Below are 25,227 nucleotides of genomic sequence, written 5' to 3'. Positions count from 1 at the left end.
CCTCCACCCCCTGTTTTGAATGCTACATCTCCCACCCAACTGACCCCAAGTAGCAGAATTAGGTCACTTGCTGGCCTGCTTAGGGTAGTGTGCACATTCATGTGTGGCTAATTGCTGGTTGTTGTTCACCAGCGATCAGAGCGTCCGATTTGAGACAAGATGGGGAGAGGGAGGAAACACAGGGCCCGGCCTGTTACCCTCAATTAAGGGATTAGGGAACAATAGAATGTCTGAACACTGGAGACTGCGGGTTCGGTAGGGCTGCTTCACTGCAGCTGCACTTCTGTGTGTGCTGGGTGTCAATCCCTGACAGGGTCCACTAGGGGCAGGACCCTGCAGCCCCACTTTGCTTCTGGTCCCAGTACCCTCTGCGAAGAGGAAAAAGCCTCCAGTGCCATTTATTTATGTGACCGGTCCTTAAACTTTAGTATTGTGTTTAATGGCATTCTGAGTCTGAATTGACTTTTGAAAAGGTTTATTTGATTTCCTCAATCATAACACAATGTTTTGGAATGAGAAAAAGAAACAGCTAGGCAACTGCAGTGTTCTCGGGGCGCAGTGAATTTGGTGAAAGCCAGCATTAGGGGGAAAATGAATTTGAGCTGCAGAAATCAGAAGCACCAAAACGACCACTAACATTGCAAAAAAACAAAAAACAAAACAACTGGCTATATATCTATCTAGCTAGCTAGCTGACTATCTTCAGCTCAAACCATTAAGCAACACTGAGACTCCACAGAGACATAAAGCATTGCCTCTGTGCTGGACTGCGCAAGGGGACCCATATCAGTTGACATGATATGTAATGTTTTCTCTATCTGCTGTGTTTGTCTTTCTGAGTAATCAATAAACTCTCATTAGAAAAAACAGCGGCTCCGTCTGATATATTTTAATTTGTTAAATTACTCTTAAAACCCGACAATTAATCCAGCGAGGAGAGTTTTAATAAAGGCAACGAAACTAGAAAGGCAGTCAGTGAGCGAGCGTCTCCTGCACAGAGACGACAGGGGAATCAGGCTAGTGAAAAATAGGCCACCTTCCGTGTGTGTTCAGCACCTAAACAAGCTGCTCAGTGAGCATTATGGGATGGCTATAAATCCAGGTGACTGATTGAGGTGAGGTGGGCTCAGCTCTGCTCATCTCCGCTCCGCCTTCAGCTCTGTTCCTCTAAACTGAAGACTCGCAGAAGCAGCCTGGATCTCCAGAAGCTCTCTCCCCATCCCTCTGGACCCAGGATTCTTACCACAGGGCTTTGTTCCAGTTTCTAGAAAAGGAAACGATGGAGTCCCAGGTAAGGATGTCTGTTCTTGCAGCTTTCTGTTTCTTTATGGTATTATGTATATTTAGTTCGGGGTTTCATGTTACCCTGAACCTACAGTTGATCATTAGGTTCTTTTTTCATGAGGCACTGGGAGTAAATGGTAAAAGAACATACATATTTCAGACTTTATTAACCATTAAGTGTTTGATACGTCAATATCTATCTATCTATCTATCTATCTATCTATCTATCTATCTATCTATCTGCCATTAAGCTTCAGTGCTGTGAGCTGGGAATGTCTGGATGTGATACAGTCTGCCTCATCCTTTGTGCACCAATGATACAGCATGTAGTGTTTGGCTGGCAGTGCCTTCATTGGTTTAGACATGCCTATTAGAAGTGCCATTGATACAGTACAGTACAAGGGATCTAAGCATTAGGTGATACAGCACCAGGGAACTGCAGCGAGAAAAAATGATTTCTATGACAGATATCTACAGTGTTACAGTATGACTGTAACATTGGTTTTATTTTCATTTACTTTAGATGGGGTTGTAGCTTTTGATAACTGCTGTCATTCATAGGGTTAGTACTAGCAGCTACATGCCTGTGTTAAAACAAGGTTTTAAAATCAATTTTCTTACCTTTCCTTAGTAAAACCAATATTGTCGCTGGCCCCCCTTTATTTCCATTGAAGACATTCTTTGTTGAGTTTTATGTGACTGTCCCCTGATCCCAGCCTCGGATACTGGTTGACCTGAATTGACCAGAGACACTTTCATAGCTGAAAACAAGAAAGAAATATTAGTAAATATTTTGCAAACTTAGTCAAAAGCCATCACAGTTACAGTATTTGATCATTGGTGACACACAGTGTAAAATGCAATTAGAAATGAGTGTTAATAACAGCTATAGTGTTTTTATGGGGGGGGGGGAGGGGGGGTGTTGTAAGGAGGTACAGGATTTGGCAGCAGGTGGCACTGTTTGAATGAATGCAAATTTGAACTTGCCATAAATGAATCAAAGGGATGGCATACACTTACCTGCAGAGGCAGATAGTGATCTTTCTATTCTCTTCAATGCCTAACATTGCCATATGGATACTAAACTAAACTGATGTGCCATACAGTCACTGTAAGGTTAAACGGGCCTTGACAAACACAAGGTAATGAAAAGCTGGAGAGAGCACACAACCTTCCCTGCCAAGGACTGCTATAAGTTAATACTGAAATGAAAGGATGTATCCGATTAATTAAGCTGCTTGTAAGAAGAAGCGTCTGGAATTGATGTTGGCAACATCTGGAAGTAATACTGTTGAGCTTGCCGTTTGGCCGGACTCGGAATTGATGAGTAAGTGAAGGGCCCTGTTCCACTGCCTTCCCATTAATATGACAGATGAACTGACCTGGTGGGAACAGCCTCGTCTGGGTTATCATCGTACTACACTCAGCAGGAAATCTTTAATAGGAAAAATCAGCCCCTGACTCATGTATAATTGGATTTGCCGGACAGTGCTAAATCAAGGCCCAGTGGGTAGCACAAAGCTTGTTAAGGCTGGACAGCCATCACAGGGGTGGGGGGGAGCAAAGGTATACAGGACAGCACAGCTACTCTCTGAGAGACGGATAGAGGGAAATACATTAGAGGTCATTGAAGTCTCTAATTTACTTAGTAACTGACGCCTTTCTCTGAATCTAAGATGCAGTAAGCCAGTACAACGGGAAGCTGTGGCGTCGCACTTTCATTTACTGTACCTACACAAAGCGCTACAGACCAACCCAGCCCTTTCATTTACTGTAAAGCGCTATAAACCCAGCTGAACGTGCAGGGGCTGCAGCATTATTTATTAAGTGGCTTCTTTAGTCATTACCAGACAGCCGAAAGCTGTTGTTGAACCATGGTAAGGTGGTCAGGTCTTGCCTGGTTATGTAGCATATTTCAGCATGTTGTACTGTCTCTGGAAGTCGCTGTAAAACCACTAACATTTGACATCAGTTTGCTTGGCCCCAGTCACTACAATAACAATATTTGACTGATGTTGGCTTTTGATTTGGAATTATTAAACATGTGCACTTGGACCTTAAGCTTCAGAAATCAACTGCCTCTATGAATCAGCCCACTGCCATGTGCGGTCAAAAAGCAGTGGAACTGGATCCATCTGTTCTGTCAAGCTACAGTGCTGGAGATCTGCAGCAAAACTCAACACTGTAGCCCCCATTAGTGTGGTACAGGTTACCTTGGTAATCAATTAGAATAATAATAATAATAATAATAATAATAATAATAATAATAATAATAATAATAATAATAATAATAATAATGTATGGTTTATAAATGTGAAATATGTCTTTATATACTAATGTCTGGAGGAATCTCCTTACAAATACTTCGTCCCACCTTAAACATGCTGTCTCTAGAATAGAGCAGGCTCCCCTCTCCCCTGGCTCAGGTAAAAATAGCTGTAGTTATTTTGAGCCTTCCACAGTCAGTGTGTTCTCTATATACAGAGTGCTTGCTAGCAGTATTAATACCTGGGAATGACAGCCCAGTGTGCCACATAGGTACAAAGACAGAGAGATGGAAGCAGATAACATAGGGTATGGTTACAACAAAAACCAGGAGGGACACCGGCCCCCCATGACCTGAGCTGTGCACCACTGGTTTAGAACGTATAGAAGAGAGGCTTCTTGACTAGAATAACAACTCTTTTATCAGACAGTGTGTAATGTGAACCCCCCTGTTAATGTTTCCATTTTAAAGAGGCTGTGTTCCTCGATCCCCTACACTGCACTACTGCAGCTCCAGCCCACAGCACCTCACACCTTACACCTTCATTTACATTCAATATAGTACAGCCATAGCAATACACCCAGTGTATTAGCACAAGAAGCAATATTTGTGCTGCTTATCTTGCATCAGGTGTTCAGTATTGTGCAAATATGTAAACATCATATTCCTGTCATGCAAAATGTTTTAAGTTATAAAAAAAATTGAGGCTTATTCAAGTCGCCCATTAGAAATGTTTGCTCAGCAAACATGGTAAATGGATACTATAAATGTGCTACAATAAACCTGTATTAGGGGCCTGCTGGAGTCTGACACTTATCTACGCTGCTCAGAGTGTATCAGAACAGATGGAAATACATGGCAGTGGTAAATCAGATGCCTTTTAACACGTTTTAAACCGGTTTAAAAGTTGTAGACAGATCACAAGATGATCAGAGGGTTAAAACAATAATAACATCACCACTGTGGAGCATTACTGAGTAGTTTGTAATTAGCCGGTAATGTATCTGTCTAATCAAAGATCAGTAATTTGATGCAGGGAGTGGATAAGATTTCCAGTTCCTTTTGTTACACAGAGAAACTGTGGACACACAGGTAACCACTGAACAAGATCTCTCTGACTCGCTGACGTTAATCATTGATGAGCCTCAGTGCCAGCAGAGGAGTCGGGCTGAGAGAGAGAGACCGCTAGACTGCTACCGGGAGCCTCGGGATAAAACTACAGGACTGTTCCTTAATGTCGATGGTGACGGAGCAGCTTGGTGGCCAGTTTACCTTGAGGATAGTCAGGATGTAAACCAAGGGGTCTTACCTGGAGCCTCTGACAACAATAGGGGTCAGCTTCTCCTGCACAATGGCACTCCACACTGGATACTAAAACACTCAATTCTATCTGGAGATCTTCTTTTTGAAGCTGCTCTGACTGTATATCGACATGACTCCAGAGGTATTTACTAATTACTTTTGCATTGTTTCTCTTTAAAGGAAAATGTGGTATCGGCTGTGATATTAAATGCTAGCTGGATGCAGATGCTCCCGAATAGCAGCAACAGGACCTGCACCTGAACATACACAGCAAAGCTATATTAGTGCTAATGATAGGTCAAAACAATCCTGGTTATTAAATATGTAAACTGCCCTCCCTAAATCGTCTTCAGTGGCAATGCAGTGGTCCTCCCACAGCAATGCAAGGGATCTGTACTAAGCAGCAATAGTAGCAAAGTGGCAGCTACAACTGGATGTCAGAATGGTAAAATGTGGTACATGTTGACTTCCCAATGGTGTGCATTGCTATGCTACTGCACCAGTACCAATGCCCTACCATGTACACTTCCAGATTCACTGTGCTGCCGCTGCTGGGAATGCTGGTGTCTGCCAGGGTTCTGTCGGAATTAAAACACAGAAGGAATCCTAGTGGTGTTGTTCAGTAAGGGTGACTGCATTCCCTGACATAGCCTCCTCAGATTCTTTAATCTCTAGCGCTGTGCCATCTGAAGCCCAGGTGTGTGTGTCTTAATGTTGTTAATCAGTGTCTGTAATGTCACACCTGCCAGGAATGAGAGGAGATGGCTTGTGTTAAAGATGTTATTTATTTAGTTGCACCGGGAGATTCTCATCGATACACAGATGGTCGTGAACACAGTACCCTGTAATGTGGTACAGTCATTTGCTGGTATGGATTTCTTTTCCCCTGCATAGATTTCCCTAGCACTACGTGCTGCTATAAAAACAGTTCACCACCCCCCCCCCCCCCCCCTCCTTCTTCCCATATAAAAAACAGTTCCCATGTAGGAAGGGGGAGGCAGGGGAGAAAGGAAAGGGGGTGCAGCGGTTGTGAATTCCGACAGGTCTTTGTGCGATTGAAGCTGACGTTTCAAATGGTACTGCTTTAATGGTACTGTTCACCTGTCTCATTGGCTTAAAGTAGGGCCAGGCTGTGGAGAGGTGCCAGGAGGGGTCGGGAGCTGACTGGCGGAAGAAAACCCTCTGAGACGAGCCCCTGGTCTCAACAGGGCCCGCGCTCTGAGTAATGAGGTCCAAATTACAAGACTCTATTGTTCGAGCTCCTCTGTAAATGAGTGTCAGAATGGGCAGGGGGGCAGTGACCATTAAATGCACAATTTCGTCCGTCCGTTGTCTGGAGCAGACCCCACCTTCTGAGAGTTTCTCAGATTAGAGATCTGTCCCTTGCCCTCCCCTCTCTAAATAGGCCAAATCCCCTTCTTTTGTGTGCAGACTGCACAGTGTGAAATCCACAGTGACGTTAAATGTTTTCTAATGAATAATTAGTGAAAGGATACGCAGAGGAATATGTGTAATGGATTGTAGCCTGGGTTCTAAAACCTTTTTGTTTTGTTTTGTTATTTTAAGGAACAAAAAAAAAAAAAAAAAAAAAGTTGCCTTTCACACAAGTTACAGCGATTGTTACGAAACTGAAAAAAGAGGGCTTTGTGTCAATTTGATCCAATGGATTATCTTTTAAGGTTTTTTTTTTTTTTTACATAGAAAACAGAAAATCAAAGGATGCGCCTCCCCACCCCGTTTAAAAATAAAAGCTTTTGCACTTTCAAACTGGCAGCCATGAAACCTATCCGCTAACTGGGGGTTGATTTTAAAAGGACAACCTGAGTCGTGGGATTTTTTCTCACTGCTGTGCCTCCCTTTGATTTCGGTTCCACTCAAAGGTGCGACTGTTTCGTAACTTCACCCCCTTAACCTTCGGGAAAAACTCCCACGTGTGGATAAAGTAGAGACTGCTGGAATCTCTAAGGGTGCCAGCCTGCAGCACCCCTTGCATGTATTAACAGTGCTTTACTCTTATACAGCCCTCCGCACTGAGATCACTGTCTGTCTGGAATAATCGTGTTATTAGAAACGCGGGTTCTATGTAAATCGCAGGTATTAAACGAGGGGCCCCATGCGAGAATCGGAGCGCTTCTTAGAAGCAAACGTTAAGCCAAATCATTTTTGTGTTCCGGCGCCATTGGACAAATCAGCAATTAAAAGAAATCCACAACAGAAAATGTGTGTACAGGAGTTCGCTCCCAGATTGACCTCCGCGAATCGCCTAAACTGTTGCTCTTAAAAGAACAGCAGTCGTGGGATTTTTTTTTTCCCGGTTCGTCAGGTGAAGTTGGAACAGTTTAAACAATGGGATCATTCACAAATGGAGAGGGATGGTGAGGGACAGGCCTCATTAGAGCTCCTTCCCAACAAAGCATCTGTCGCGATTGAGAATGCACTGTATGTATGTTGTGGTTACTTCACTTGCGTGTAACACATGAAAACAACATGGCATTCTGGTTTGGCTTTGTTTTTTATGGAAGGGGCCCCTCAGCACTGCAGTACATACAGACTTCAGACTGGGTTTGGAAAATAATGAAACATTCATTTACAGATCATCTGCTACAAATTATCACTGTAATCAGGATTGTCTTAATGGAATCATGTTTTAACCCCAGTTAATTGAGACTTTCTGCCTAGTTATTAGTTCTTTCTCTCTTACACCCTTATCTTTTCTCAGTCTACTTTTCCCTTTTAAAAAAGTCATTCCGCTGTTCTCTCTCGCTGTAGAGTGGGGACTGGATTAATTTAGATGCATTTTCATTGCACTAAACATCAGCTAGCATCTCTTTATGGACTTGAATCGGTTCTCTACAGATAGAGAGAAACACTTTAGATGACTGTCCGAAACACGATTATTGAAATAAATGATCAAGAATGAACAACTTATCGATGACATCACGACAATTAATTATTGTTCCAACCCTGCTTCAGACACACAGAGCCAGACATTAAAGATATTATTGCCCAAGATGGATTTAAAACTGTTAGTTCATGAATCAGTTTGGTACAGTGCTTTAATTAATGGAGCGTGACCTTGTTTGTTCAGTGCTGAATTGCTGTTGTTGCTGCTGACAGTGCTGTGCTATGTAAACACTTCCCAGAACCACCCCTCCCGCTTTACAAAATAGAAAAAAGCAGCTTTGGTCTTAATTGGTTCATCTGCCTGGGTTGCATCAAATGGTAATAGTCACAGACACCCCCCCTATTAACACCATTCCTGAACACAATGGCTTTCCTCTTCTGCCGCCGTGGTGAATTACTTCGGTTTCTTTCTGTAAGACTTGTTAGTTTTGCTTGTGCTGAAACACAGAGGAAGCTGCTGCTGTTGATTATGACTGGAGGAGACAGAGCGGGTGCCGTCCCGCGGTGTGCGTGAGCTCCCTCTTCAGGAGAGAAGAGGAAGTACTATATTATTATTATTATTATTATTATTATTTATTTATTTCTTAGCAGACGTCCTTATCCAGGGCGACTTACAATTGTTACAAGATATCACATTATACATTATTTCACATTATACAGATATCACATTATTTTTACATACAATTACCCATTTATACAGTTGGGTTTTTACTGGAGCAATCTAGGTAAAGTACCTTGCTCAAGGGTACAACAGCAGTGTCCCCCACTGGGGATTGAACCCACAACCCTCCGGTCAAGAGTCCAGAGCCCTAACCACTACTCCACACTGCTGCCCACACTACTATAGTGTAACACAGGAAGGCGGCCCCTGTCCCTCTGCTCTGTATCTGGTGCGCTCAACAACTGACTTTTGGATTCAGTCCACCAGTTTATGTAAAACGCTTTCCTGTGGATCCGTGCATACCTATATAAACAACTGCAGATAAACTGTGAAAAGACTTTAAACTGCCAGCTGAATCAGAGCAATGTGCAAGCTGTACCACAGTGTGATTGAAACTGGAATTACAGTCTGCACACTGTAAGCGTTATACTATAGTGGAGGTGCAATGGGGGCTCAGATTGCCTGGCGATTTGCAGGCTTGCTGGTACAGACACATCCCCATTCACGTCACATGTATTTAGCTTCTTCCACACTGAACATAGTCCCAGCATATCTTCCAGAGCTTATTTAGTGACAGTTAATAAAAGGATTTGTAAGTGACAGCTCCTAGGTGGATGATTACAGCATCGCTTGTGCACATTTTCAGCACTGTGCTTTAGTTCATTGTTTTTGGGTTGGTTACATGGTCGCCATGTACAGCACAGCACATGTATTAAGGAATAGACTTATGGATCTGCTATAAACAACCCAATAATACAGTCTGCCATTATTAGCAATACCAAGCTAGAACAGTACTGTTTTGAAAAAGTAATTTCCAGGAAAGCGTAGAATTACTTGATAAAAATGAATGACTGTAAGGTTACCAGTGTTCTATAGAGGACAATACAGAGATCTGGGGGTCTCTGTTAATTCGATTTTTGCTTCAACACACAAGCCCCCCATCTGAATCATTGGAGTTGATGAGTGACAAGGTCAACATGATTAACAGACCTTCCTAAAGTGTGGACACCTCCAGGGAGAATAAACACCTCTGAATAAACCCAAATAATAATAGAGTTGGTTTCCCAGTGTCCGGGCGGAAGTCGGGCGGTGGGTATCCTGTTTTAGCAGCTCTGTGTTTGTTTTGGCTGCAGACTATCGATGTAGGAAGTGGTAGGAAGTCTTTGTTAGGCGCGCACAGCCATTGTTGGGTTGACGTCAAGGAGCCGAGCCGAGCCGAGCCGAAGTGAATACAGAACCGCAGTGAGCACCTTGCCTGTGTGTGTATCTGAGAACATGCCCTTCATCTCTCTTACAAGGAAAGAGGCTCAGGAAAGGGGATCACAATTCTAAACAGATTCATTACTGTTTAGTGTAGTGCCCTTGGTCCAGTCACCGACTCACCCTAGGAACTGGCAGGACTTGGTCTTCCTGTGAGTTCTGCTTACCAAAATAACCATGCATGAAATAATAGCACTAAAATATCAATGAAAACATGCAATTGAATAGTCTCTCTCTCTCTCTCTCTCTCTCTCTCTCTCTCTCTCTCTCTCTCTCTCTCTCTCTCTCTCTCTCTCTCTCTCTCTCTCTGCCTATATTATTGGTGGTTTCTTATTGGTGGAAACCTGTCAGGCTTCAGCTGTCAATGTTTCCTGTCAAAGATAGGACTTGTTTTTTATATAAGAAAAGCGAGTTCCCCTTTAAGACTGTCAAAGGAGAGGCACATATACAAGGTAGGGGATTTTCACTGATTCGTGTTCTAGTTCAAATATATATAATTCCTATATCTCAACATCTAGTCAAAGTAAATGGAATATATTCCTTATTATTCTTTACTAATTCTTTTATCATTTACCTTTAAGATAGGACAGGTTTATTATTTAGGGTGGTGACTTGTGAAGAACAGCAGCTGCAAACCAATCAAGCGATATGTACAAGGAGCTCAAAATATACTGCATTTCTAGCAGCTCCTGCATTGTGTGATGAGAAGATGGTAGAAGTCTAATTTCAACCCATTAAAGTTACAAAATACGAAATAAACAACTCTTAACAACATTATAGTGATTGAATGCATCGGAAGAAATGTAACTTTGTATGTGTTTTATGTATTTATTTGCCTATTTTAATTCCATGCTTTCACATAAGGACTCTCATAACCACATTTACACAGGTGGCATTCTTCATGAGTTGCTTGTTTTAACTTTTTTTTAAAAAAAATTTTACAAAATGAAAACACAAAGACATCCTTCTTATACAAGTATTCTATTAGCTGCAGGTTGACAATGAAAAACAGCTTTAAATCATAAAGAAATTAATAAAATATGTAATTAAACATAACTGCAAACAGTTGGCAATGATATGAAATAAGTTCAAGCAGAGACGCACAGTAATAGCAGAAGTTTCAGTACAGTGTCTGCAGTCTCAATGCAGTTACAGTGCAGGTATGATGGGTCCAAACTGCGCTTCAAATTATACTTCAGCCTCACTAGCACTGCGCCGGCCCATTTCATATCTGTCTCAATTGAATGTATTAATTGCAATGGTTTTCTACATGTTTTTCATTGATGAATAGCAGCACTGTATTTAACCACTGACTGCCCTTTGAACGTGGCATAAGCTGGCCATGGACCCCCTATGGGTATCTTCTATCTTCAGTGTTCATGGCTTCTCTTTTTGATATTGTTGGTATAGGTGCCCAGGTGCGACATGTGTTCTGCCTTTTTTTTGACCCCTGATGGCTGGACCATAAGACACCTGTGACCTCTAAGCACCTCCAGGGGTGAAGGATAATCCTCCTGCACCTCCCACATAGCCCTCAGTGTTTTGTTTTTCTTCTCGTTGAAACAAATCGCTTGACCTCCAAAAGCAGAGCTATTGTTGTGCATCCGTTTCTCTTTCTTTCAACAAGGCGGGACGTTCTCTGCCACAGCTGACTGTATGAAAGGGCGTGGGGTGTTTGTGGTTTTAGCTCAGTGGTATAGTGGAATAATAGAAGGTGGGTGGTACTGCGGTGGTTGCAGCTTGGCATGAGCTCCCACGTCTGAAAGGGAACCTGTATCTCCTCGCTGTATCCTCTGCTCCGGTTCACAGTGATGGATTATCCAGAGACGGAGACGGGGAAGCAGGCCGGAGATTAGAAGCCCTGATGCAGTCCCACGCTTCGGGTTGATTTCCAGTTTTAGGATTAGGTTAAAGGGAAGTCCCTCTAGGGTGGGACTGAACTGAACTTGAACACTTTTGCAACATTTGCAACTAGCTAATACTAATACTAATCAGTGGAGTAGTGGTTAGGGCTCTGGACTCCTGACCAGAGGGTCGTGGGTTCAATCCCAGCTGGGGGACACTGCTGCTGTACCCTTGAGCAAAGTACTTTACCTAGATTGCTCCAGTAAAAACCTAACTGTATAAATGGGTAATTGTATGTAAAAATAATGTGTAAAAAATAATGTAATTGTATGTAAAAATAATGTGGTATCTTGTAACAATTGTAAGTCGCCCTGGATAAGGGTGTCTGCTAATAAATAATTATAATGATAATAGTATAAACTAGCAGTCAAAACTATTAGTAAACCACATGAGTTGTTTTAGTTCCACTGTAGCAAAAAGAAAGTTTGTATTTCTTTCCACAGAGAAAAATGCTCCTCTAGCAGTCTGCTGTAATTGCCTCTTCACTGGCTGGTCAGGTTTAAAGAGCGGTGATAGAAATGTTTTCCGAGGTGACTGTGCTTACTTGTTGCACACTTGGGTTTCAAAGGGTTACAGAGCTGATGTTTTCAGTGGTGTTTGTTCTGCTGAAAGGGAGTGCGGGCAGCCTTGACATCTTCAGATACATTTTGAGGAAACAGGACGCTGGGGACGCTTTGTTTTCAGAGCTGCTAGTCAAGTAAAGGGGGGGGGGGGTCTTCATTGTAGTGCCATTGATAAGCTCAAAACCCACGACTTGCTGATATATGACTAACTAGCTTTGCACTTGGTATTGCTGTTGGGCTTATTATAGAGCTAGGGGTACCTGATCTCCAGAGCAGGAGTGTACAGGGACTTAGCAGGTAACCCTGCTGTGAGTTTCAGTGTGGCTCACACTGCTGGGGAGTGTGAGGGGCTGGCCTGGTCTCTCCAGGCAATAAAGACATGACTTTCCCCAAGATTAAATAATAATTGTGGCGCCACTATCCAAATAACAAAAAAGACAACATCTCATGTTTGTGAGATTTGGTGTTTTTTAAAAGCCGCTATAAGGATAGCTGTACCATACTCTTAGTGTTGCCTGCAGCAAAATCCAAATGCAGCTTTATTATTTTTTCTATATAAATCACAGATAAAAGAGACAGCACAAGGAAGTACAAGTAAGTCGTTAGTTTATGATAAAGACATTGTGTTGTGTATCTCTTAAAATACAACTTTCCGGCAACATTTTCTGGCAACTTTTCAAGCAATTATTTACTAATGTCAAGAGAAACAGCAGTAACAAATTGCTTTAAAAAGTCACAACCAGTTGCTTCAGTGGTTTGAGTTGTATTGCTTCATGTCCCTGGAGATTAACCTGTCCCCCTGCCCCTGTGTCCCAGGGCTCGGAGGTGCGCTTGAGCCGGGTCCAGCTCAACATGGAGGGCGCTCTGACGGCACGAGACCGGGTCGGGATCCAGGACTTCGTGCTGCTCGACTCCTACACCAGCGAGTCAGCCTTCCTGGACAACCTGAGGAAACGCTTCCGAGAGAACCTCATCTACGTAAATATGCTCCGTCCGCAACCGCGCGGCACGCAGGAGTGCCACATTCACGAATACTCAGAGAAACCCAAGACATTGGGTTTAACGTTTCAGTTAGAAGTCAATTTGAATATCTTCGATGTTTCAATGAGTTTTGATTAATATATCACTGATGATGACTCTACCCCACCACACCCACCCCTGAGTGATAAAGTGTGAAGGATCTCTTAATGGAATGTGCCTATGCTGGTTTTGCTTGTATTAGGCATTGCATAACCTTGCGCAGGTGTGAATGGCGCTGTTTTTTTCCGAATGGGCCAGCAGTTATTAGTTGTTCTATTTTCTGTTGTCTTTCTTGCAGAGTAAATATGCTACCCATTGATCTTGAGCTTTGTATATTTAATATAAAGTACTGTCCCCACTATCACAGTTCAGCTGCAATATATCTTCTTAACACCACAATTCAGAGGTAGAGGTATAGAATGGGAAACTCCAGGATCTATACAGAAAGGTTGACACACTGATGATGTCACTAGAGTTAATTACGGGAGCCTGCCTCATTAGTAGCATCAGATAATCAGAGCCTCCTTCTGGGTCCCTGAGTGCCGGGGCTATGCCTCACCACTCCTAGTCAACTGAGGCGGGAATCACTATCAGACAGGTACTATTCAGCACTGAGCCAGACTTCAGCAGGCACTTGTCTGTGCCCCTGTCACTGTGACCATCTGGCTGTCTCTGCCATTGTTTTCCAGGCACCATCCAATGCCAGGAGCCTCAAAGAAAAGTACGCTTTCTGACTCGAACTACAAACAATCAAACAAACAAACACACACTCCAACTCAGACAAAGACCCAGTAATTAGTTTACGCTGGCTAGTTAATGACAAATTGGAGGCTAAAACTGGAGGTAAAACTCAGTTGAGACTAGAAACTTTACACATTTGGTGGTGTAGTATTTTTAATGAAATGTTGGTCCATTCATACGGCTCACATTTATACTTGGCAATGTCTTTGTTTAGGATATTTTCCTTTCCGTTTTTGGATTTTATAATTGGTTATTTTACATGCACTTAAACCTAAACTGCACCTAAAACAGTGAACAATCCACAAGGACTATCCACAAAACAATAATCCTTAAAACAAAAGTACATGTAAAAACTAAAAACAAGACCTGGTGTGGACTGCATAATTTAACAATTGCCCTACATCGACAGTACATTATTAATACTCTTCCTCTGTCTGTGTGATTTGTCAGACGTACATAGGCACCCTGCTGGTCTCCGTTAACCCCTACAAGGACCTGGAGATCTACACCCCCAAACAGATGGAAATCTACATGGGGGTCAACTTCTTTGAGCTGCCTCCCCACCTGTGAGTACACCCTGCACGGTGCATGTGAAAGGGTTCATTTAAAACAGCATGTCAGAATATTGCAGTCAATTCTGCCTTTGCCTCTGGATTGCCTCAGCTATGCCCTGGCTGACAATGCCTACCGCACCATGCTGACGGAGTACAACAACCACTTCATCCTGATCTCTGGGGAGAGCGGGGCGGGCAAGACCGAGGCCTCTAAGAAGATCCTGCAGTACTACGCTGTGACCTGCCCCTGCACAGAACAGCTCCAGACTGTGCGGGACCGCCTGCTGCTGTCCAACCCTGTCCTCGAGGTGAGAGGTTGGGGTTGGGGATGAGGTTGGGGATGGGGATGGGTTTGAGGTTGGGGTTGGGGTTGGGGTTGGGGTTGGTGTTGGGGTTGGGGATAGGGATGGGGTTGGGGTTGGGGTTGGGGTTGGGGATGGGGATGGGGATGAGGGTTGAGGATGGGAATGGGGATGAGGGTGGGGGTGGGGTTGGGACTGGGGCTGGGGGCGCTGACTCAAGGGGCCAGGTTTATCACGGTCCAATTTTAAGCGGTATAATTTTTTAATCCCACAGTAAATTTGGTCAAATGAGACCTCGTCCCACCATTTTAAAATCTGTTAAGTTTCTGCTATTAAGATTTTCTCCAGTAATTGATTACCGTTGTTCCAGGCTTTTGGGAATGCCAAGACTCTGCGGAATGACAACTCCAGCCGCTTCGGGAAGTACATGGACATCCAGTTTGATTTCAAGGTAGAGTGAACCCAGATAAATTCTATTACCACTCAATCATTGGGCTGTATATTGCACTCACACTACAGGTTTCAAAACAAATCTTTCTTCTCTGGTTGAAACAAACCCCCATACGGCTGTTTATTCTACCGGTAGGGGGCGGCAGTGGGTGGACACATCTTGAGCTACCTGCTGGAGAAGTCGCGCGTCGTCCACCAGAACCACGGAGAGAGGAACTTCCACATCTTCTACCAGCTGGTGGAGGGGGGCGAAGAGGAGCTGCTGCGCTGGCTGGGGCTGGAGCGCAACTGCCAGCACTACAGCTACCTGGTGCAGGTGAGAACTAAACAGAGCACAACAGCTACCTGGTACAGGTGAGAACTAAACAGAGCACTACAGCTACCTGGTACAGGTGAGAACTAAACACAGCACCACAGCTACCTGGTACAGGTGAGATCTAAACACAGCACCACAGCTACCTGGTACAGGTGAGAACTAAACACAGCACTACAGCTACCTGGTACAGGTGAGATCTAAACACAGCACCACAGCTACCTGGTACAGGTGAGAACTAAACACAGCACTACAGCTACCTGGTACAGGTGAGAACTAAACACAGCACTACAGCTACCTGGTACAGGTGAGAACTAAACACAGCACCACAGCTACCTGGTACAGGTGAGATCTAAACACAGCACCACAGCTACCTGGTACAGGTGAGAACTAAACACAGCACTACAGCTACCTGGTACAGGTGAGATCTAAACACAGCACTACAGCTACCTGGCACAGGTGAGAACTAAACACAGCACCACAGCTACCTGGTACATTGGCACAAATAAGGGTTTTTCTTTGCCTCTATGCCTCTACTGTTACCGGATGAAGGTAATGTCCATACCTGCTAAGGGTTGGTGTTACTTCTCTATGCTGTTGGTACAGGTAGACACAGTAAGGTTTTGCTGCATACTCTGTTGTTTCTAACACATTGCTTCACTGCATTGCCTTTTCTCCCCACTGACAGGGTGAATGTGCCAAAGTGAGCTCCATCAACGACAAGAGTAACTGGAGGACAGTGCGTAAAGCCCTCTCCGTCATTGACTTCAACGAAAACGACATTGAGGTGAGCGCCACAGAAATATAACTAGAAATGTATGTACAAAAAACTCTGTACAGGGGATCTGAGAGCCAACAAAATAAGACTAGATGATACAGTAGCAGGGGATTGGGTCTGTGGGTTAACAGTTTCTTCTCTGACCCTTCCCTTTAAAGCACCTTTTTGGGATCATTGCCAGTGTCCTTCACCTGGGAAACATTCAGTACGATGCAGACAATAAGGGATCCGCCGTTATTGGTAACAACGCAGAGGTGCGGTGGATTTCAAAGGTAAATCTGCGCTTGAGAATCCATACAGCTGTTTGATTGGCAGGGAGCTGGGGGCATGCATACAGCTGGGATCCTCTGACTGCTTGCTCTTTCTTGTGTAGTTGTTGGGGGTGTCGGTGTTGGTGCTACAGGAAGCTCTCACTCACAGGAAGATAGAAACCAGGGCAGAGGAGGTAAGACGTGACTGCATCGTGACCCTTCCAAAGAGGCTCTGTCCACATGTTAGGTTGGGGTCCTTTTTTGTTGTCATCTTGGCAAAAGATTCTTAGAAATGAGATGCGTGGGAACTGATCTCCCTGATGAGAAACGGTAGCAGTAATTTGTGATTGATTCCTTCCTCCAGGTTCTAAGCCCTTTGAATGTAGATCAGGCCTACTATGCCAGAGACGCTTTGGCCAAAGCAATCTATGGACGGACGTTTACGTGGCTGGTCAACAAGATCAATGAGTCTCTGGCGAACCAGGTAAGGGCCCGACAGCCTCCACGCAGATGCAGCTTCTTCATTTCTTCCATGGCATCACTCGTTGTTTTTGAGGTTGGGCATGCGGAGAACCACCATGATCCAGGGCACATGTAAGACTTCATTTTGAAGTTGAGGTGAACAAATAACATGTCTCCAGATGGCGTAGGAGTATATACGTGTTAGAGAAATGAGGTCAGGCCAATCCACGATTTCTGTTTTCTTTGCATTACTAGATTCTCAGGTTCTAGCTTGTGTATTCCAGAGATGTCTCAGCAGCAAGATGTTAACATTGTATAAAGTCGAGCTGGTGAGGTGTAGACATCAGTGCTGGTGTTACCCGTCACATTGCTCCTTTATTGCGGGTTGCTCTAGTCCGTGTGTCCCTGTTGACTGTGTGTCTCTCTGCTCTGTACTTCAGGATCCCAGCAGGAAGACAGTGATAGGGTTGCTTGACATTTATGGCTTTGAAGTGTTCTATATAAACAGGTACGGACCCTTCACCCTGTGATCTGCCTATTCTCATATCACAAGCTGAGCTGGAATTCTAGCACATTTATATATTTATAACTGTATATCTGTGGACCAGTGTCTATCATATCTAATTAAAGATACAATAACCATGACTACTAACAGCCAGGGGGTGTCTGCTTTAAAATCCTTGCAACAGTTACTCCATTTGAAAGTAAGGGGGCACTGTTTGCTATGTAAATATCCTACTAGAAGTTAGTCTCTGTGTAGCCGGCAGGAATCTTGACTGAACTGTGCGGTAAAACAGTAGGTTTTTGTTTGTGTGTTTCAGTTTCGAACAGTTCTGTATAAACTACTGCAACGAGAAGCTGCAGCAGCTCTTCATCCAGCTCACCCTGAAGTCAGAGCAAGAGGAGTATGAGACGGAGGGCATCGAGGTGACTACACTGCTGTTGATGTTGCTTTGGTTTGATTTAAACCCTGATGTCCTTAAAGCATTTCAATTCCGTCCTGTCTAAATCCCACCTACCCAGAGTACTTCCATTCACCAACTCAGGAACAGGACTTCTCAGGGAACAAGATGTGTGTGGCTGACGTATTCAGGCATGTATAAATATGCTCTAAACATCTCTTTGCTCTGCTCCCCTCTCTGTGTGTTTCAGTGGGAGCCAGTGCAGTACTTCAACAACAAGATCATCTGTGACCTGGTGGAGGAGAAATACAGAGGCATCATCTCAGTCCTGGTAAGCCGGCGAGCCGCAGGGTGCTGATCACAGGACAGTTCCACTTGCACAGTGGGCTCCTCTGCACTGTCTAGCTAAGTAAGCGGCAGCAGTCCAGTCCAGAAACCGGAATGTGTGTTTTTTTTTTCTGTGAACCAGGACGAGGAGTGCCTGAGACTGGGGGGGGCCACGGACCTGACATTCCTGGAGAAGCTGGAGGAGACGGTGGGGAATCACCCCCACTTCGTGACGTGAGTACTGCTGTAGAGCTACGGGAGATATAATGAATGCCTGTGTTAAGACATTCAGAGACAGTTCTTCATGCAGCATTGATGAAGAACCTATTGGTTGTTGTGGAGGTGCTTCGTTTTCACCTGACCCCTAACCCTGCCCTGTCCCGTTGTCTCCAGGCACAAGCTGGCGAATCAGAAGACACGCAAGACCCTAGAGCGAGGAGACTTCAGGCTGCTACACTACGCTGGGGAGGTCACCTACTGCGTCATTGGTGAGGACTAACACAATGCATCTGCAATGTATAACGGTATACAGTGGTGCAGGGAGCGTTGTTTAGAAACGGTCTTCCCCATCAGTAGTTTGGATATAGTTCGTTATTAAGTTCTGTGATTGAGCACTGGAGGTTTTACCGGTTCTTCACATGTATTCTTTTTATCACTGCGACAGGATTTCTGGACAAAAACAACGATCTCTTGTACAGAAATATCAAAGAGGTAAGAAAATGATTCTAACAGCATGAATACATTTGCCTGGCCGTCTGTCTGACTTGTTGGCAGTGTTGACAGGGCGCTGACCAGTCCTTTTCTTGCAGGTGATGTGCAAATCCCGCAATCTCATCGTCAAGCAGTGCTTTATGCCCTCGGAGCTGGACAGCAGGAAGAGACCCGAGACGGTAAGGACCAGAGAGAGAGAGTGAGAGGGAGGCCGTGCCTGAGTGTGCTCGGAGGATGGCGTGATTGAGAGTGTGTTTGTGTGCCTGCAGGTTGCCACCCAGTTCAAGAGCAGCTTGGTGGGGCTGATTAAAATCCTCACGGCCAAGGAGCCCTCCTACGTGCGGTGTCTGAAACCCAACGATGGCAAGCAGGCAGGTGAGGCTGGCACTGGGTTAGAGGTGGATGTACAGGGTGCCTGTACTGTAGTCCTGTTCTGATCTCTCTCTCTGTCTTTCAGGACGGTTTGATGACGTGCTGGTTCGGCACCAGGTGAAGTATCTGGGTCTGATGGAACACCTGCGGGTCAGACGGGCTGGCTTTGCATACCGGCGGCGGTACGAGATCTTTCTGCAGAGGTACAAGTCTCTGTGCCCCGATACCTGGCCGCACTGGCGAGGCCCGCCTGCAGAGGGCATCGAGAGGCTGGTCAAGTACATTGGCTACAAACCAGACGAGTACAAGCTGGGCAGGTGAGAAGCTCTGGGCTGGGAGATGGACAGTATTGTATTGGAATAGTACTAAATATTCAACGTAATGCCGTAATTCAGTAATTCCAGATTCTGTTTCGTTTTCTACACTCAGAACGAAGATATTTATCCGATACCCCAGGACGCTTTTCGCCACCGAAGATGCATTTCAGATCTGCAAGAATGAGCTGGGTAGGGGCTTTTACTACTGATACTTTTATTGGTTCTTTCATTTAGAGAGCCTAACCTATGTTTATAATCTTCACAGAAAGCAGTCCTAAAAGAGTGTTGTAAATAGGGCTCATAATAGCACTAAGTCTGCATTACCCTGCCTGTTTGTTTACATTGTAGCCACGAAGATTCAAGCCAAGTATAAAGGGTACAGGGTGAAGGGGGAGTACCACAAGCAGAAACAAGCAGGTGAGTGAACGCTGTGGTGAAGAGCTCTCACATTGATAGGAGACGTTTAGCAGACTGTACCTCTGATGATAAACACAGAACAGTGGTGTGGAGAGGCTGGTTTGAGAGAGCTGTGTAATCCTGTCCCGTAGCCATCAAGATCGAGACGTGTTTTAGAGGAGTGCTGGCCAGGAGGAACCGCAAGAAGAGGGAGTGGGCCGTCATCACCATTAAAAAGTAAGAAGCGCTCGGAACTCTGGGATTGAAAAGAGCACACTGAAGAACTCTGGGATTGAAAAGAGCACACTGGAGAACTCTGGGATTGAAAAGAGCACACTGGAGAACTCTGGGATTGAAAAGAGCACACTGAAGAACTCTGGGATTGAAAAGAGCACACTGAAGAAGACAGGGGCTGAAACGTTTGTCTACATGACTCGTAGTTTCTTATAATTCTACCTTATGCTTACTCTATAGAAAAAAATGTCAAAGTCATGAAATCCCAAATCCCAATTTAATGATATATATTCATTGACAAAAGTATGTTAAACATACAGTAATGCTGGGAAGTTGGCTCTTTTGAGCAAAACTATATGTATATATATTGGGCTTCTAAAATGAAATCTCTGGTAGTTGACTGTGTTGAGTAACAGAAAGACGCCTCTGTGTGAATGGAGCCTGCTTCTTTTGGTATAGCAGGCGGTGCATTGGTGTCTGGATAATGCATTTCCAATGCCTGCTGTTCTCTGCATCAATAGACTGCACTGTTATTGGGTGGAATTGACTTTCTTTTCCCCCTGCCAGGTTTATAAAAGGTTTCATGTACAGGAACCAGCCTCTCTGTGATGAGAACGCGGAGTATTTAAACTTCGTGCGATACAACTACCTGACGAGACTGAGAGAGCACCTCCCCAAACACGTCCTGGACAAGACCTGGCTCAAGCCTCCGGCCGTCATGGAGACGGTGAGGTCGTCTTTATCATCTGAAAGACAAGGGTCTGTGACACAGGCATTTCCATAGAAAATATTTCATTTTTGACCATCACAAAATGTCCCTCTTACAGACCATTGTGCTTGAAAGAAAGAAAGTCCTATTAAAAAGTATGGCTTATAATTATAGTTTGAATTCTATAAGTATACTTTATATTAATAATATCCCAGCAGGAAGAGACACAGTGAAAATATAAGACCTGGAAAACACTATCAGTGTAACAAAGAGCTTGTAGATGACACTGCTGTGCTGCGGGCTGTAGCGGTGTGGCTGTGCTGCTTGACTCACATAGTGACACAGGGGCAAGCTGCTTTGAGAAGGGGAGCCAGCAGGGGCCACAAACAAGTAGGCAATTAATAGACTCTGCAGCAGGGCTCGGGGCTCAATGACAGTCCTTGTTGTTGTCTGTCCAGACCTCAGAGATGCTGCGTAAGATCTGCTATCGAACCATGGTCCGGAGGTACGTCAGGGGGGTCAGCGCCCCGCGCAAAGCACAGGTAAGGACGAGGGGAGGAGGGAGCATGATCAAGCAGGACTGGAACTCAAATGGTGTTAACCCTTACCATAGTAAAAGCACAGCAAAGTGTAATAAAGCATAGGGAAGCCCAGAGAGGTATGGCCAGCATATTAAAAAAACATGGCAAACTATGGTAAATGCATAGTGTAAGTGTGAGAGCATGGGAAAATGACTGTGCACATTTATCATGAGAGAAACGCAGATGTTTTTAACCTACCAATGAAAAGAAAAGGAATAAACATATAATTTGACTTCCTCTCCACAGCTGCAGCTGAAAGTGGTGACCAGCGCAATATTTAAAGGGAAGAAAGAGGGCTATCCACAGACAGTGCCCAAACCTTTCATTGACACCAGACTCAGTAAGAATGAATAACAAGCCTTATCTCCTGCATTGCAGAACATGCAATAAATAACACTGAAAAAAAACAAGAATGTGAAGACATTCTGAAATGATGGCCTCCATCCTTACAAACAGAGGCAAAAAGATATTTTTAATATAGTTTAGGATTATCACCATTATCTTAAACACAACAATAAGGAGACAGTTTATATTGCTAATCCTAAATGGTAAGAAAATGGATTGACAAAAATGGCAACATGAAGAAATTCCATTTATATGGAACACCAGGGACACAGAGAGGTGATATCCTTTTTTTTTTTTTTAGAGCTTGCTCATTATTTTCTTGATGCTTAAAGACACAATATTTTTGTAGTGCAATTTGCAGTTATACTTTGTTTAGAAATTTACTGTGTCCAAAATACTGCATTATACCGTATTTATGATTTTTTAAATTAAAAATCCCTGCACTAAATTGTATACTTGCTGTTTTTGCATTCAGGTGAACAGGAAATAAACATGAAGGTTTTGCAGATGATTCGAAACGAGAGGATCAAGGTAACTAAGCCATGTGGTTAAGGGGATGACAGCTGACAGCGTCTGAAGCTCGGAACACAATGCCAAGCGGCATCAGATTATACAACCAATGCCTGCTTTTTCAGATCAACACAAACATGTGTGTGGCTGGAATACAGAACCTTCCATGCAGCCGTTCAGTTCTCCATCCAATAAGCCACTTCGCGGTCATTACTGGGAAAAAAGTTTCATTTGTCTTTTCAGACGTGATGTCACATATACTGTAAGAAAATAGGTCATGCACAAAGTATATCCAAGTACCTTAGTTGTCCTACTCACTGTGTGTGTGTATGTGTGTGTGTGTGTGTGTGTTTTTTCACGCAGTACGGCACTCCGGTAGTGAAGTATGACAGGAACGGGTACAAGCCCCGGCCGCGGCAGCTCGTTCTCACCCAGGGGGCAGCGTACATGGTAGAGGAAGCCAAGATCAAACAGCGAGTGGAGTACGCCACACTGAAGGGTAAAGGGGACCCCTGCACAGAACTGCCTCTGTACCACACAAGCACTTCAGTTTGAGCTTCACGATAAGAGCTGTAAAAACTGAAAAAAACAAGAAGCAGCAATGAGATAATGATGACACCACGTGGGGTTGGGGAGACTCATCAGTTGAGAAACGTCAGTAGAAAATAAAAGTTTTTAATCCTGTGGTAACGTTCACGGGTTAAATAATGATCAAACTCTTTTAGGGATGTGCAAAACCAAAAAATCTGAATGTCATGGCTAAAACCACTTCCTAGTAAACCTTTTATTAATAGTTACCGGTATTTAAAAATGTGCTACTTGGCCCACAGTGCCCCATCGTGTTGAAAATCGCAGCAAGATTTTCATGTGGAAGTTGAATTGCAATCAGTAAACATACTATCTGTTTACTGTTAAAGTTGTCCTGCTCTTTGCTCATCCAGGTGTGTCTGTCAGCAGTCTGAGTGACGGGGTGTTCGTAATTCACGTCCCTTGCGAGGAAAACAAACAGAAAGTAAGAGCCTGGATCTTTACTAGCAGTAAACGATTTATTGCTTGCAGTTTGTGTCTTTGTTTGGGAGGACAGTATGTTCTGAATTGCACTCTGTTGTATTCCAGGGCGATGTGATCCTGCAGTGTGATCACGTGTTTGAGACTGTGACAAAGCTGTGTGTGTTGGCCAACAAACAAAACTCCGTAAAGGTAGTTCAGGGCAGGTAAGCAAGCACCTTTTCAACCTGTAGTGTGTGGAGCACTATGGAAATGGACATCATCTGTTTCAGCACGGCTAGAATTTGCATTACTGTCAATTTCATGTAACTGGATGTGGATGTACTGTTGCTTTCTCTCTGTGGTTTTGGGACTCTTTTACAACCTATTTGGATTTAGGGACTTGAAAGAAACATAAAGAAATATATTGCACACGAATGAAGCAGCTAATTCAATCTGCTTCTTTCCCAGCATGAAGTTCACCATCCAGCCTGGGAAGGAAGGCATTATTGACTTCAGCACTGGGCAGGAGCCAATGGTCTACAAGGCAAAGAATGGGCATCTGATGGTGGTGAGCGAGATGTATTAGATTGTATATCAAGGTATTTGCAAAGCCTGTAATGGACCTTGAGGACCGTGGATATTATGCACCTTCGTCCCTGCTTGTTGGCAATCTAGGTCCCAGCACCAAAAAAAAAAAAAAAAAAAAAAAAAAGGACAGATTCAAGTTATTATTAAATAAATACCATTATCCTTTCAAATTAATGCAGCTTGCAGGTTTCTTTTAAGACGTGAAAGAAATGCTTGGTTTTCTTTTTATTTGCCCCAGGTATCTCCAAGAACAAAGTCTCGATGACCTGTTATGAGTCTGCTTTTCTGAACATATCTTGGACTGAGTGTACAGAGGTGCTGCGTGTTATACACTCTGTGTTCTTCTCTCTATGCTTTCATTCTTACAGAGTACAAATAAGCAGTGCTTTTAGAACAGGAGTCCTTAATTGGCATCATCTCTTATTCCGTTAAAATAAAACGGCCCACCCCTATAGAAAACAGTGGGAGAGCAGCGTCTGATTGTTGTATAATTGAAGATATAAAATAGGACAACTATTAGTACTCTGTATGTATACCACAAAACACAGAATGCATTGCAACAATTACTTAAAATTAAAAATAAGGGCTGTACCAAAAATAGATACTTTTTAAAACCAATTAGTGCATTTGGCACTGCCTTCTACACAGCTACGCTGTTAATATTGTCTGAACTTTAAATACCAGTACCTGCTTGAACCTACAGCTTTCTGCAGTGCATCCCAGAACGGTCTGAATTGGAGGTGTAGAAGATTATTGTGAACTAGCTCACTGTTTTAATTAGCTGGTGCTGATTTCTGCTGTTCTTAAGTTTTCCTCCTGTATGTGGCCAGAAGAGACTCATTCCACAAGCTTGCCTGAATTACTTTGTTGGACATTGCTCATCATGTTCATTATTATTTTGTGATATTGAAGCCATATGTACCATAACATTTTTATATATATAAAACCATGTTTAAATAAAATGAATTCAAAAACAACAAAAAAGGTCTTGGAGAAATTTTATTAGCGTACAAGTACATGTGAAGTATACACACAGAATATTTATAAATATAGTTTAAGCTTTTTTTATTATTATTTGTGCACAGCTAAATAAAGTGACAGTTTTTTTTTGTAGTTTTTATAATGATTGTAAAAATACAGATTTGTATCTAACAAAATAAACGTACATTCCGCTGGGAAAGCCTGGAATGAAGTACAGTATTGATTCAAACATTTTTATTTTCTACTGC

The 25,227-nt window shown here is 43.6% G+C and overlaps 1 protein-coding gene across 2 annotated transcripts; it reads left to right on the top strand.

Moving 5' to 3' along the window:
• The first annotated feature begins 1,157 nt into the window (after positions 1 to 1,157).
• Positions 1,158 to 24,879, top strand: LOC117426691 (unconventional myosin-Ih-like). Of its 2 annotated transcripts, none has more exons than XM_059032965.1 (31): positions 1,158 to 1,291; positions 12,962 to 13,123; positions 14,357 to 14,472; positions 14,570 to 14,768; positions 15,133 to 15,213; positions 15,349 to 15,528; positions 16,214 to 16,312; positions 16,462 to 16,575; positions 16,677 to 16,748; positions 16,919 to 17,038; positions 17,457 to 17,524; positions 17,838 to 17,943; positions 18,169 to 18,249; positions 18,388 to 18,479; positions 18,639 to 18,733; positions 18,910 to 18,956; positions 19,055 to 19,135; positions 19,226 to 19,331; positions 19,414 to 19,645; positions 19,758 to 19,834; positions 19,994 to 20,062; positions 20,194 to 20,278; positions 20,843 to 21,002; positions 21,443 to 21,526; positions 21,812 to 21,905; positions 22,386 to 22,441; positions 22,784 to 22,919; positions 23,362 to 23,432; positions 23,537 to 23,634; positions 23,879 to 23,978; positions 24,237 to 24,879. In XM_059032965.1, the coding sequence occupies exons 1-31, from the start codon at positions 1,280 to 1,282 to the stop codon at positions 24,261 to 24,263; spliced, it is 3,120 nt and encodes a 1,039-aa protein (XP_058888948.1). In that variant the 5' UTR covers positions 1,158 to 1,279; the 3' UTR covers positions 24,264 to 24,879. The 2 variants fall into 2 exon arrangements, with proteins under 2 accessions (XP_058888948.1, XP_058888949.1); XM_059032966.1 differs by lacking the exon at positions 1,158 to 1,291 and adding an exon at positions 10,101 to 10,129.
• Positions 24,880 to 25,227: the final 348 nt, after the last annotated feature.

The sequence above is a fragment of the Acipenser ruthenus genome, chromosome 11 (assembly GCF_902713425.1).
Source record: "Acipenser ruthenus chromosome 11, fAciRut3.2 maternal haplotype, whole genome shotgun sequence".
NCBI classification, from domain to species: Eukaryota; Metazoa; Chordata; class Actinopteri; order Acipenseriformes; family Acipenseridae; genus Acipenser; species Acipenser ruthenus.
Note: the sequence above shows the minus strand (reverse complement) of the source record. Positions and strands in the feature narration are given on the sequence as shown.

Bases quoted from the DNA above. Each gene is read 5' to 3' on its own strand.
- LOC117426691 (XM_059032965.1), top strand. The intron at 20,279-20,842 runs GTAAGAAGCGCT...TCCCCCTGCCAG, and splicing joins GCCGTCATCACCATTAAAAA to GTTTATAAAAGGTTTCATGT. The intron at 21,527-21,811 runs GTAAGGACGAGG...TCCTCTCCACAG, and splicing joins GCGCCCCGCGCAAAGCACAG to CTGCAGCTGAAAGTGGTGAC.